The sequence below is a fragment of the Fulmarus glacialis genome, unplaced genomic scaffold, assembly GCF_000690835.1.
Source record: "Fulmarus glacialis isolate BGI_N327 unplaced genomic scaffold, ASM69083v1 scaffold7684, whole genome shotgun sequence".
NCBI lineage: Eukaryota > Metazoa > Chordata > Aves > Procellariiformes > Procellariidae > Fulmarus > Fulmarus glacialis.
Genome location: NW_009208612.1, coordinates 1 through 15,448, shown reverse-complemented (window position 1 = coordinate 15,448; position 15,448 = coordinate 1). Strand labels below are relative to the sequence as shown.

Here is a 15,448-nt window from a genome sequence, read left to right as displayed (position 1 = left end):
CAGGTTCTTTTGGCCTTTCTTGCTGGGTAGATGTAAGGTTAATTGTATAAGAGTCTGTGTTTCACAAAGCCTGGGTTAGTACTGATGAGCTGATGATGTGTCATGTGCCAGACTGGTGGCATTACAGGCATGGAGCTTCAGATAAAGGTACAGTAAATCTGGCATGACCCACAAGCAGCTATCTCCTTTCACTCTCTGTAATTATTGAATGAGCTGAATTATACAAAATGTACATATAATCACAGACTTCCACTTCTGTCTGCACACCCGCTTCCAGCTAGACTTGGGATAAGACTTATGACAACCTGCAAGCACCTCAGCAGCTGTGTCGTCGTGGGTGGATGATGAGTAAATGTACTACTGGGTGAATCTGAAGTCTCTGCCTCCTTCTCCTGCCACTTCTCTTGGCTTGATGCTGCTGTTGCCTTCTTTTTCTGGCTGAACGTTTTGAGTTCAGCTCCATCACAGGAAAGAATGAGGCAAGAAGCAGAGAGGCTGCTTGGCTCAGCAGGTGCCACAGTGGCCCCTTGTTGCTAGGAGCAACAATTAGAATCACGGAATCATAGAATGGTTTGGGTTGGAAGGGATCTTAAAGATCATCAGTTCCAACCCCGATGATCTAGTTCCAACCCCACTGCCAAGGGCAGGGATACCTTCCACTAGACCAGGTTGCTCAAAGCCCCATCCAACCTGGCCTTGAACACTTCCAATGATGGGGCATCTACAACTTCTCTGGGCAACCTGTTCCAGTGCCTCATCACCCTCATAGTGAAGAATTTCTTCCTTATATCTAATCTAAATCTACCCTCTTTCAGTTTAAAGCCATTGCCCCTTGTCCTCTCACTACATGCCCTCGTAAAAAGTGTCTCTCCAGTTTTCTTGTGGTCCCCCTTCAGGTGCTGGAAGGCTGCTATAAGGTCTTCCTGGAGCCTTCTCTTCTCCAGGCTGAACAACCCCAACTCTCTCAGTGTTTATTCATAGGAGAGATGCTCCAGCCCTCTGATAATATTTGTGGCCATCTGGACCTGCTCCAATAGGTTCATGTCCTCTTTATGTTGAGGGCCACAGAGCTGGATGCAGTACTGCAGGTGGGGTCTCACGAGAGCAGAGTAGAGGGGGAGAATCACCTCCCTCAACCTGCTGGTCACACTTCTTGTGATGCAGCCCAGGATTCGGTTGGCTTTCTGGGCTGCAAGCACAATATTTCTGGCTCAGGTTCAGCTCCTCATCAACCAATACCCCCAAGTCCTTCTCCTCAGGGCTGCTCTCAATCCATTCTCCGCCCAGCCTATATTTGTGCTTTGGATTCCCGACCCATGTGCAGGACCTTGCCCTTGGCCTTGCTGAACTTCATGGGGGCCCACCTCTCAAGCCTGTCAAAGTCCCTCTGGATGTCATCCCTTCCCTCCAGTGTGTTGACCGCACCACACAGCTTGGTGTCGTTGGCAAACTTGCTGAGGGTGCACTTGATCCCACTGTCTGTGTCGCCAACAAAGATGTTAAACAAGCGCTGGTCCCAATATTGACCCCTGAGGAACGCCACTCGTCACTGGTCTCCACTTGGACATCGAGCTGTTGACTGCAACTCTTTGAGTGCAACCATCCAGCCAATTCCTTATCCACCGAGTGGTCCATCCGTCAACTCCATGTCTCTCCACTTTAGAGACAAGGATGTCGTGCGGGACAGTGTCAAATGTTTTGCTCAAGTCCAGGTAGACTGCTGTGTCAGCCCAGCTGGATATTTGAGGCCTCAGTGGGTTGCAAGAATGTGTAGCAGGGCTGCCAAACACGTGAATGCTGGCAGCCCTGGAAAAAGGGGTCTAAAAGTGCCCGAAGAATACAGATGTGTGTTTTGTGCAAATCTGGGAGCTCGCGAATAAAATGGATTCAGATCATCCTAAGCAGATGACCATACAAACTGAGGAGTTTTAAAATATAAAACAAACCTCCAGCCAGATTACCTGAAATGGAGTCCTTCTATCAGTCATTTTAAGATCTTAGTGTAGTTGTTTCATTTTATTTTATTTTACTTTATTTTATTTTATTGAGAGAGAAAATTCTTTCATAGATTTTCAGGTCTTCATTCCACAAAAGAGGATGGGGACACTGCCCATCCACCCCCTCTCCTTTTGCAAGGGTCTTGCAGTTCCCAGCTATGTAGCTGAACCTCACATCCATTTTAAGTTTTAGTAACTTACTCTTTCCTGCTGCATCTGGCCTCCCATCTTCTAAGCTGGTCAGTTAAATAAGAATTTACAGGAACACAATACTTGGGAACATGTATGAAAGTTACTCAGTTTAAAAAACACAATTCAAACTCATTTAGAGCTGAGTGAAATATATTAAAATAGTGCAGTTTTTTTTAATTTAAATCTAAGCATATTTCAATATATAAGTGCATAATCAGAATGCCTAGATCGATTTTTTGTTCCTGTGTGAAACACTGCAATTACTCTATATTAATTATTTAAGTATTTTACTGTCTGTGATCTCACTCCAATGTGAAGTGAAACTTTCAGTTTGGATGTGTTTGTATTTTTCTGTGAAATGAAAATAAATCTATACTGAAATACGGTGGACGATATACTGCTTCTCATGCATGAAGTAATAAAATCCATGAGATAAAGACAAAACTCAATTTTAACTGTAATATGATTAGTGCTTCAACAATATTTGATCGTTTCTGTAAATGAGATTAACGGTTAGAGTCAGAGTAGTCCATTCCATGTGTACGATCTGAGTTTGCTCAAATGTTACTATAAAAATTCACAGATACGAAGAAAGGTGTACAGAACAAAATCTAGAGTGGCAAATCAAAATTTGCATTAGAATGTGTCTTGTTCTAGATTTTAGATTTGGACTTTCTCTGCATTGTCTTTGCAGGTTGAATAGAAAACAGAAAATTGCAAGTGTCCATGGCATCTCTTATTACCCACACACAGATGATCTGAGCATAAATACATCCTTCTAAAGTTAACTTATGCTCGTGTAACTAATTTCTTAGTAAATGTTAGACTATATCTCCAGCACAGCACACAAGTCACACGTTCATGAGGATGGCATAATATAGCTAGTTAATATGCTGTTACCCCCTCAGATACTTTATTTGCCACATGCTTCTGCTTATGTAGTTCAGAATTTGGTGCTTTTTTATAAATACGTGCAGAAAATAAGATAAAACAGAGGCTGTAGGCAGCTGGTTTTAACTTATATCTAAGCATGGCATTCAAATGTTAATTGGGTGAATAAATCTTGTTCATTTTACAGACATGAAAATGTCAGTAGAATAAAACTATTTATCACAGGATAATGGTTTCTGACACCTAATGAATGCCAAGATGAAGCTACTTATTGAAAGTATATCAAAATATTGTATTCCTGTTTGCCAAAAACAAGTATTCAGGAAAAATTGACATGCTTATTTTTTAAGTGGTTGACACTAACATCTTGGCATAATTCTAACATCACAACAAAAAATCTGATGCAACAATGCTATATAAATGCAGCTCAAGAAAAAATTACGGGCATGTAGGTTACCAAAATGCAGTAAACTTTTATCTGCAGAATTTTGTTCCTTACATTTTTTCTACTCTCACTATGAATTGCCTGTATTTACGTGAGATAACTGTTCATGACACTATTTTGTGGTTTTAAATTGATATTATGCAAGCATTATTTTACAAAACTAGTTTAACTTCACACCTTACAACCGGATCAGTAAATTGTTACTCTCAGGTGACAGAGAAGAAAGCTGAACAGGGAATTTAGGGCAGTTTTGTGTGCTCCTTCAGTCAGGATTTGAGCAACACTGTTTTGGAGTTTTGGGGCCAGAAGGGGCTTAGTCATGTTGTCCTGTTATTTTTCCCATCTGTTTCCAGATAATCAGTATTTTCAGATTTACTTTTGCTATTCTGTATTAAAGATACAGCATGCTTAAGAGCTTTGACTGTGGGTGGTTGTCTCTCCCCCTCACAGATGGAAGACCTTTAACTCTGGATGAAATATGGGAAAGTGTTCATGCATGCTACCAGGCTCGTCTGCTGGAGGGGCCCTGGGACACCATTACACAGCAGGTGAGAAACCACTGGTCCTTTACAAAACTGATGAATGCAATATATGCCTGAATCCTCAATGGCCTTATTCCCCTCCTGGACACAAGTAAAATAAAAAAGTCTAACTGAGCTTGTGCTGAGCCAGTTACCAACAATAGTTTTAATCCTGGATTTTGAAGGATATGTAGGTGTTGACTGTAAGACTTAATGTGACAGTATCTCTCATTTAAAATACTTTTCCAAAGCCAATCCTGAAAACTTCAGGCAATTTCTGAGTAATCATGGATTTGGGTAAATACAAAAGTAGACTTATTTATGTAAGTAAAATATATTAGCGTAACATTTCACAGATTGTCTATTAATCGAATTACCAAAAAAGACTGTGTGATGTTCAATTTTAAATAGACTTGCAATCCTTAGGATTGAAGGAGAGAAAATTGTTCTCTCAATCAAATAGTAAGTTATTGCCGACTAATGTCGTTAAGAATCAGTAGTTCATGAATGCTGTGTTTTACAAGAGGAAACAGGTTAGTAAACTGCGATATCACTGCCTTCTTTTAGAGCCATTCAAATCACTTTTATTTAAAGTGGTTTTAAAGTCACCAGATCATTTCAGCAACCGTTCCCAGACTTGTGATGCTGGCTTTCTTGAAAACAGTCACACTTGTTCAAGGAAGAGTGAGAGATGGTTCAGAGCTGAGTTGGTTGCTCTGGTTTCTTCCCTTGGCTCCAGGCCTCCAGCGCAAGTTCGGACAAAGAATAGAGACTCTCTGGGTGTGAATTTTTTATCATTAGACAAAGATACTAATGTGTCCTTTCTTCCTCCCCTTTCCTTCCTTGACTTTTTGATTTTAGCTGTTTCCAGGTACATGGGTCTCTGAACCACAGCAGCTGGCACAACAGGGATATAACCTCAGCTGAGTTCTACAGGTGTTTCCTTAATTCAACTAATACAATTTAATTACAGGATGCCTATTTGTAGATGTTAGTCAATCATGGGAACACAAGCAGCATTCATGTTTTTGCAGCCATGGACTGTTATTTATATTATAATAGCTCCTTGAGAACCCAGCAAGCATTGGTTTTCTGATGTTCGCTGTGCATATCTGAATTCCAGTTGTGAGTTTGCAGATTCTCGTAATACATGCTTTTACGTAAAGTATTAATTACCTGACTTGTCTGCTGCAGAATGAAGATGAGAAAATTAGGTTTTAATAAAATAATGGTAGCAAATAACTGATTTTCTGCACAGGAAAGTATTGCAATTCAGATTTTTCGGTAAAGTTTTATGATTTATAGCTGAAGTTTCAGATTTGTAGCTAAATCACGACTGTTTCTGCATAGAAAGGCAGAGGATTCAATTAACTTTCCCAATCCAACTTCTTGCATTCCTAATGGACAGTAACCCGGCCATCAGATGCTAGGTATCCTTTAGGGCTGACATCTCTAGTATTTCCCAGCTGAGCTGTTCTGGCTTGTGGATAGTTTATATTCCCACCTGCAAAAATGTACAGGAGAATCTGCTATGTGCACTCCAGAGGTGGTGTGCCTTCTCTTACGCTCACATTATACTGTGGCCTGAAGCCACGTTCAAGTTCCTCTGTAGAAACCACAGTCTCTTTCTAGTCGGCTGCAAAGCAGTGCAAAAACCTACAGCTCTGTATAGGTAATAAATTATAATGCAATACCACTGAGAATAAAGCATAAACAATATGTTTGGAATGTGTAAAATCAGAGTGGTGGAAGCCAAAAGGAAAACCAGGTCACTCCCACCCAGAGATTATTTTTGCCTCTTAAGGAACAGCAAAGTAAAACTGTCCTGCATCTAATAACTAGAGATGTGTGTGAGATACGTACACACAAAGGCTTGCAGAAACAGGTTTTATGGGTGGTAAAATGTCTGGAGTGCTGAACCTGTTGTCTCGTGACACGTCTCCAGAGGTGGTTCAGCCAATGTGAGTCCAGTGACAAGCACAAACTAAGATGTAAGGAGAAATTAGCAAAGCTACAGCAGCAAAATACTATTGAACATAACATCAAGGTGACTTTCCATTAAATAAGGAGATTACAAACTAAGTGAAACTGTTTATCCTAGAGTAATATAGATTGTACCTCAGGCTGATAGCACAATACTGGAACTGCTGGCAGGTAGCAGAAGCCAGAGAAGTTAAGATCCTCCAGCAATCCCACTACGTAATTTGGAATTGCTTTACTTTTTTTTCTATGCCATTTGTATGTACGCCTTGTCCCTGAAGACCATGTACCTGTGGCTCAAGGCCGTTGAATTCCACTGACCTCAGTGAGGTTAGGCTGCTTTACATCAGTATTGAACTTGGTCCAAAGGCCCCAGCTGCATTCCTGGATTGGAAATGTACTTTCCCACATGGCTGTGGGAGAGAGCCTCCGGGAAAGCAGCTTTAAGAGGTCTACAGTTTTAATTTTAGATGAAAGCAGAAAGGCACCACGGAGTGAGGGTGCATTTGCTTATGGTCATTCAGTCAAGTGATAAGAAGAAAAAGGAATGCATGGTTTGTGGAAATGTACATCTCTCGAGCTGAATCAGAGCAGAGGAAAACACCAGTACAATTAGCAGTGTGAACGCTGTCGTATTTTCAGTGCCAGCAACCACTGGTGCAACAAACACTTCCCCTTGTAAATGAGAGATGGATATTCCAGTCCAAATATAAAACAGCAGTAGAAATCAGTGTATTCTCAAAGGAATTATTAAAGATAATAGAAACATACTGTAAGCACTAGCCTGCAAGCCTCAGATCAAAACAAGAGTTAGGTCTACAAGAAAAAGAGTATTTTTCCCCTCAAATGAATCGGGGTTCTGAATTGAGATACAGTTTTCTCTTCCCTTTCTGCTTTTCTGCTGACCCATTTTGTTATGTGGGTTAGGCTTTGCCTGCAGGGACACAGATCGTATAATGCAAGTCGCTGGGCAAACTCACCAAATCAGGCTCAAATTCTCAGTACACAAGAACAGCAGAGAGAAAAGGTTTAAGATTTTGCTCCAAAACAGATACAGATTTTAAATTCTACAAGCAATCCACCATTAGGAAGAAAAATTGAGCTTACCACTGTCCACACATGTTACTTAATTTTTAAATAGGGCTGATTTTGCACCTTGATTCAATAGTTGGCAGATTAGGAAAAGAAAGTCATACTGCCTTTTTTTCTTCCAGATCCAGGATCTTTTGGGACTTATATTCCATGTATTTTATGAAATGTGGGTGCCATGCCTGTGCACATTTTTGATACAACTATATTTTGGCTTATACTCTCTGTGGTAAAATATATCTGAGATCAGGAACTGAGACATTGCCTAAGCTCTAAAGAATTTGGCTTTTTGGCAATTACAAATTTTACGTAAAATTTGAACTTTTTTAGTTACTTTTGATTATTGTGGAAAGTCACGCTCATTTTCAGAGAAGGCATCTTCAGATATTTTTACTCACCAGATTATTTTTATTGCAAAAAGCAGAAGTCAACTAGTTACCTTCTCATAAATAAATGAACATGATAAGGTTGCATAGTATTTTATAATGATAATTGATAAATGGTGATGATTTAATTGCACTTCCTCTAGTAATAATCTTAAAATGCTCAAATGAAGTTCCTGTGATTGGCTTTCTTCTGAGTTAAATCTCCCTGGAGTCTTCAGTCATCCCTTTTCTACATCTGGTGATAACTTGCTTTAGCTGTTTTAAATAATACAAATCAATTATAACACACAGCTGTTTAACAAAACTTCTAAATGTTGCTACAGGTCTCTGTGGGTATTTCCTGATGGCTTATAATGACATCAATTTTGCACACCTGGTAAGATCTGTGTGAGCTGAAAGTAGCTTAATTCTGCAATGACAGGAAAATTAAGGAGTATTTATGGATTACTGCTGCATTTCAGAACCATTGCCAACTGTGATTTTAGCTTCTTTTTACAAAGAGTCAGAAATGGAATTGCAGACATTGCATGCCCGTCTCCTGAATAGTTTACTTGTAACTTGGTGGGGTGCTTTTGAGGATATTCTGTATTAATTATTTCTCTCTACACATTCTACACAGAAGAACGTCTCTTCACCTCTTTGAATTAATGGATGCTAGAAATGTACTCTATACAAGAAGCTCCCTTCCAAGTCTGTGTAGCCTTTCCTGAACTGCAGGCAAACAGAGCTTTCCTCAGGTGTCCCTCAGTTGGATTTTCCCATTCAGCTTGACTTAGCATGGAATGCCAGCCCTGCATCCCCCATACCACCATGATGGGTAACCTTCTGGGCTTCTCAGGCTGCCAGCCCTGGTGTTTTTCCTGACTGCATTGCTTTTTAAAAGTATTTATTAAGCCAGTTTTATATCAGCCATAAGAGCAAATAACAGGGCTAGGTGTTTGGAAGAGGACAAAGGGAGAAAAAGACAGATATGCTAGACTGAGAGCAGTTGCAAATAGGATGAATGTAAAAATAGCACTAAGGGTCCTGCGGAAATTTAATTTAATAGTGGAAAACAAAACCAAGACATACTTTCCAAAAACTCAGGCAAATGTAGCCAGCTAAAAGAAAGTTACAGTAAATGGGAAGAAAAGTCTAGACAAAAGAATGATGAAGTAAGTCATCATGGTAATGGATGGCAGCAAGAGAGACACATATTTCTCTCACATGTACTCTGATATTCAGCAGAGAAGTCCAGTACAGTTCTAGGTAAATACATAGTGGCATTGATAAAACAGCTCAAACATAATGGTCCTCTTTTGTGTAATTGAACAGCAGATCCACCACATTAATATGCAGGTATAATATGCCACAGGCATAGTTAAGTTGGCAGCATCCAAAAGTGCCATGGTCAAATGCTAAATGGTGAGACAATTTGAAAGGAAAAAACCACAAGAATAGGAAAAGGTTCAGAAACAAAGATCAAAGAGTAGAGAATAGAAATGAAACAAAGGGGGAGAAATCTTCTGATATAAAGGTGAACATACTTTACCACATCAGGAATTTAAAAAACAAGGATAACTAAAGTTTAGTTAATCTGTAAAGGCTACATTTCACCTTTTATCATTTTGGAAATCTCCCCCAAGATGAATGGGAGATGTGAAGCAGCAGAAGGTGACTATATTGTTATAGCCAGAACTTCTGTCTTCAGACTCTGTGATATTAGGTCCTTGCTGTAGGAGTTGGAAATACAGAGGCTATAAGTACCTGGGAATATCAGATTTTGTCCTCTAAATTTTAGAAAACTGCTTTTCAAAATTATGACCTGGTAATCATGAAGATTTAAGAGCATGATAACTTCACCAGATACTATATACAGACTTCCATATAAACTATACACATTATTGCATACAGCAGTAAAGCTGCTTTGAAAGTTTTAATGTATGTATAACGACCAAAATTTCAAATAATAATTGAACTATTTAAAAACATAAATAAAAACATTGAACAGAGATGCTCAGCTGTCTTGGTGATCCATGTTTACATTTTTTCCAGCTATAAGGTAACTGATTGTCTGTGAAAAGTTGTTGAGATGCCTTGAAGACTTCAGTCTTCAAGACTGAAGCCCTTTGTTGTTAGAATGGGCATGGGATAGGCATTGGCAGTGCCAGAATTTTCATCCTGGTGTGGCTAGGTGCTCCAAACCTCTTTTGAAGTACCTGCATCAAGGACCAAGACAATAGTGTAGTCTCCACATCCATTCGAGTCATTGGTTTCTCCAGAGAGTGTGAACTGGTACTGGATTGGTGATGTATATAGTCATCTATTAGAAAATAAACTGAGGACCCATTTATTTCCTGGGCACGTTCTGAAAATTGTTTAAAAATAGTAGAATATTTACTGTGAAGGCACTAGTCATTTTTCATCTTTACCACTAAAATGGGTATTTATAAAAATGTATACAAAGTAGAACAACTTCAACAGGGGAAAGTAAAGCATTCCCACCTCAGAATACCATGTAGGTCAATGGTGAACTGCTCTCCTAGGAAGTTAAGAGATTTACTCTAAATCAAGCAGAAAAGAAATTTGAATCTACATCTCTTGTGTCTCAGCTGAGTTCTCTACTTGCTTGTAGAGTAAAGAGGGGTGTAGCTGCCTACTCGTCTTTCTTTTTGATGTGTTTTGTGCACGACTTGCTTTGGTAGGCATGCTGCATGAATGCTTGTGGGCTACTTGCATTGCTGTCACAGACATACTGTGGGACTCATATCGGGGCATATCATCTTTTCAAGATGCAGTCATTTATACACATGCCCAGTGACAGAAGTGTTTTTTTTGTTCCTGTGGAGAGAGACAACACTCTGAGAAACATGCATTTCTAAGGCTATGATGAAGCTGAGTAATAATTCTATGAATTTTAGATACAAGCCCTTGAACATATGTGACTGAGTCCATTTTTGATTCTTGTCACTTGTGCAAGTCCATGCCTTAGTTATTTTTTTCCTGTGTGGAAGCAAACTAGCGAAAGAATTTTAAAAGCTGATGAATGAACTTGATCACAGTCAGTACCAAGTATCACCAAAAATTTTGGTTTTAACAGTGTGATATTGTCATAAAGTCTGACCTTCCCCTGAGAAAACAAAGTCATAAACACAATCAAGTATATGTGGTAAGGCTTAATCAATGCTTAGAGGTGATGGAATATAAAATCAAACATCCAAGGATAGAAATCGAATTGCATTATTACGGGAGGCTCAATAGTTGAAAAACTGCCCAATAAAACCAAGAATGAAAGCTTGAAGGTCTTGCAGAAATAGTCTAAAAACCTGATCTGTGAGTCAGGACTCTGAAGGATTATGGAAGTTACAGAACACGTGTCCATACATCCCTCCCCCTCCCACACTTTTTAACCAAAACTGTTCAGATGCAGTTACTTCTATTGCCAAAACATGACTTAGAGGTGCGTGTGCAGGGCACTCGCCCCAGCCATGGGAGTGGATGTGTTTCATGTTGATACCTTGGGTCTGGATTTGCCAACAATAAATCAGCATTTTGGTTGTTGAGCACTTTGCTGTCTCTCCAGAAAAAGACATTCAGAGCATTCTCATACCAACTGTAAATGTGGCAGTTTGGGAGGACAGTGCAAATCTAAGCCTCAGGATTGTATTAACTCAGATCTTCTGCCAGTCTTAAGTTCTGCTTCCAGAAGGGTGCAAAAACCTTCAGGATTCTTAAGAATGAAAAGTTTCCTGTGGTCGCATTGATTGTGTTATTCTGTCACTGTCTTTTCATAGAAGTTCTTTTTCATGAGCCTCTCCTTCATGGCACTGCAGAAAAGATAAACCTAGTGGCCTAACTTACGAATAGCGATCTCTGCAAATACACCTTTCTTCAAAGTTTATTTCTCCTTTAGTGTGTTCCTATGAACCTCGAATGAATTCTTAAATATGAGAGATCATTGTTATCTATGTGGTGATCTCTTAAAAGATCCTCCACAGTACTTCAAGTCTTAGCTCAAACACTCACCTTGTATAACCCTTAAGATAAAAAGCTGTGGACTGTTGATACCAATGCTAGTCAAGTTAGGACTAAAGGTGATTCTTCTGGTTTCCTTCTGCATTGTTCATGCATCTTCAGGTGCAGACTGTTCAACCCTTTTTGAGTCCTCATCTACAATGAATAAAGCTGTTTCCATTTACTAATAGCACTACTACTGCAAAAAAGGATGAATTAGCAACTCCGTCCCACAAAGTACTAATCTTAAGTTTCAGAATAGTAAGTGATAAGGAATTTTCTTGTCTGTCTTTTTCTGAACATTTATTTCTCAATTTCATCTGAATGAGGTGTTTTTCTTTTGTTCTTTGATACTTAGCAGGTACTTGTAATATCATCTCTGTTATATGTCCATTCTGTCATATAAAAAGTAGTCAACCAAACCTAAACTACCCAAGTAACAGGACAGGACTGCACTATTTCTATATTAATCCAGAGTCTGCTCTTTTTCAATATGTATTTCAGAATCTAGAAGAGGGATTCTTTATTGTACTTCAGTAATCCTGTCCATTACATCAGTTAATTTATAGCAGTGTTAACAGAAAAATCAATAAACATTATTTCTAAAATGTCAGGGATGTTAATGGTGTGATTTAGAAAAGGAGAAAGATTCAAAACTCTGAACAGAACACATTGATATAGTGTTGTAGAGGCACATCTTGCTGAAACTGTGGTAGGGAGGATTTAAATCATTATGGCTCAGTCATCTTGAAAAATGTGTGTAGGTAGCTATTCTTAGACATACAAATCTTTCTTGCCATATTGTGGGATTTTGCTAAGTGGGGGAGGCTGTATACAGTATAGCTTAACAGAAGGTTGCTAAGATAACTCTTAAATCATTTTGAGTCATATCAACAGTTGCTATGGATCCCCTGCTAATATTTTTGGAAAATTATTAGTACAACTTCCTGAGGAAGGGAGTCTTACCAGTATAGATGGGAAGGCTGTTTCACAGGGAAGAATCTAAGAATGGGAAAGCTGGGTGGATATTTATTTCCGACTAAAATTTTCTGTGATTTATTGAACTTCTGTGGTTTAAACCAAGCAGTAGTATTGTACAAGCTAGCAAGGAGGTTTTATTTTAAAACTAAGCATTAATTAATAATGTATAGCTGCCCTACAGTTTAATCATGCTTTTCGCAGTAAGACTTTATGGACATAAACCTAGTCTGACTAATTTCGTCGGAGGAAAAGACCAAATAGTGGACCAATACTAAATGATGTAGAATAAATATGGAGCCTTAATGGATAATTTACATGTAGAGATAAAAAGCAGTAGGAGGATCCTTGCCAATTTCTGGGGCACAATTCAGGATAGACTTTCAAGTCCTGGTATTATTGTTATTTGAGCTGATCAGTTATTCTGAAATGAAGTTTCAATAATGTTTTCCACACAGATATGTGGGAATTCATTCATTAACTGAATGAATTACAGTGTAAGAGTATTGATTCTCTTGATTCTTTTCTGCTTCTGCAGAAAAACTGTTTCAGTGCTACACATTACATATACAGGTAATTTGTCTAGCTGTGGCTTTGCTTCCTTAGAGCTTCCCAAGCAGAGATTTTGTGGAAGAAGTTGTAATAGCATGTTCCCTCCCTGGTCCGGCATTTCTGCTTGTAGGCTGAGGTGGGTTGCTCTTCTGTCTTCCCCCTGCCATGACCTCTAACAATTCACTACTGGAATGTAGCTGGTTACTGAACATTCCCCCTTATTGAATGTTTTTGTGAAAAATTCTAAAATACACAACGACATTGATTGCACAATATGAAAGAAGTGGGTATCATATATGACACATTCAGCTCCATTGGAGAGGCAACTGGTATGGTCACAAGGTGTTGAAAACTTTTTAACAATTTCCCTTCTTGTTTTCTGCAGCAAGGGCTTTTGGTCAAGCCCATTGGCAGGTTTGTTTTTTTTTTTTAAATAAAAAAGGCATTGTAAGTGCCATTTAAATGGAAGTTAGGTATCCACGTTAACAGAAAGCAATTATGCCTAAGCACCTGTGCTCTCAAGTTGTGGACGCAGATGGTATCAGCAGTTCAAAAGCATTTAGACACATTCAGGAGACCACTTGTCCATAAAAGGATGCAAAATTACCAGGCAGGAATGTGTCCTCCATCATCCTTAGTACAGCAGACGTGCTGGAGCAGTAGAAGGACAGTGAACCACAGAAAGAAGCCAGACTCGTGTTCTCCCAAAACAGCCGTTCCAACTGCTGCTTTTGGAGACAGAATGCATTGCTGGATGGACCATTGGTCCAATCCAGTCAGGCACTTGTGACATTTTTAAGGCAGTCTGAGGTTCAAAAAAGAAAGTGAAGTCATCCAAGGAGATGAATTTACTCTATATAGTCAGGCTTGTATATGAAGCTGTATACAGCTGTATACAATCTCCAAGGCTCACAAAACCAGCCGACAGCCCTTGAAGTTGAAAGTCAACCGGAGTCCCTTTTTGGCTCCTGTTTTTGTATACTGTATTTCTGACTGCATAGCAACCTGATTCAAGAATAATGAGAGAGGCCACCCAAAATCCTCCTGCAGAGTGGGAGCTATGGCTCCTATAGAAACGGTGGATTCAAGGTTCCATAAGGTGTAGCTCTTCTGTGCTCTCACAAGAGAGCTTGGCGTTTCAGTCCTGTGTTGACGGAGACACTGATGTGATCAAAGTGTATTCTAAAATCCGAATACCAGTTTCATCAAAGCATTTAGCTGCAGTCCTGAGGCGGGCACTTTAGCCTTGCAGGAGACAGTTTCAGTGTCCTTTTGCCGTTTTCTGTTGCCCACCTTTGTTGTGCCAGCATTCACTGCTTTGGTGGTTGCTAATCCCTGTTCAAACCTCTGACTCCACCATGCTGTGTATAGAGATCCATAAGTACCTTGGGCAAACTTGCGACAACTGACTTTTAGGTAGTACAAAGTTCATAGCATTATATTGAGTCTATCATTAGGAAAATTAGCATGAATATTGACAGTCCTATCGCGTCTGTGCAAGAACATTGGATATTCAGTTTCAATAGTGATTCAGAGTACTTAGTCCAACAAATGTTATTTCAAATGATAGGTAATATAAGATGCTTTGACTGGAGGAAGGGAGCACAGAGATCCGCCACGACAGGGAAAGATGAGGAACAAAGAAAGTCTTCCCTTGGCCGGAGCTCAAAACGAGGGTTGAGTCACACTTCTATGGACACGTCATTGCCTCCTTACATTTGATATCGTTAAATTAGTGTTCTACTGCTCTGCTGCAGCACAAATTTGCTTTCCATTCATTACCTTGTGGTAATTGTCTGTCTTCTGACTGTTATAGCTATCAGTCATACCACCTTGATAACTGTACAGAGGAGGTAGGAATATATGCCATCCCATTTGCTGGTTACAATATTTCAAACTCAAAAGTCTCATGAAATCTCTCTTCCCAGTATCTTGTTGTCCAGGAATTCCTGGGATTATAAAATGAACCCTTTCGGGGCATATTTGTCAAATGCCAGTACAGATTTTTTTTCTTAACTCACCATTTTTTAATCAGGGTAGGAAATCTGTCTCCAGTGTCTTTTCCATACTTCCACAGCTTGTTGTATATTTGAGTTTTGCACCTTAGATGAATCTCTTAAGAACAGATTTTAAATAGTAATTAATTAAGACTATACGCTACATAACTAAAATGGTGACAACTGAATTAATCTTATTTTGGCAAGCATGGAAGAAGAATCATCTGTTTATTTTCTTAGGAAAATGGCTGAGATGCCATTTCTTGACAATATAACTATGGTCCTGCCAATTTTAACTATAAAGTTTTCTTAAAGAATTCTAAATGCAAGTTACATGCCTGTAAGAAGTTTAAGCTTTAAAAACATAGTTTTGTATGAGCGTCACCTAGTGCTTTGATTCCTCTTGTTCTTAAAATTAATAATTCAA

General features: G+C 39.2%; 1 protein-coding gene across 1 annotated transcript in view; it reads left to right on the top strand.

Annotated features, from left to right (window-relative positions):
• The window catches only part of ATG10 (autophagy related 10), a 59,470-nt gene extending 55,346 nt beyond the window's left edge, over positions 1-4,124 (top strand). Inside the window, exon 4 of the mRNA XM_009576544.1 lies at positions 3,976-4,124. Coding sequence (XP_009574839.1) covers positions 3,976-4,124 — 149 coding nt within the window. The remainder of the gene's footprint in view (positions 1-3,975) is intronic.
• Positions 4,125-15,448: the final 11,324 nt, after the last annotated feature.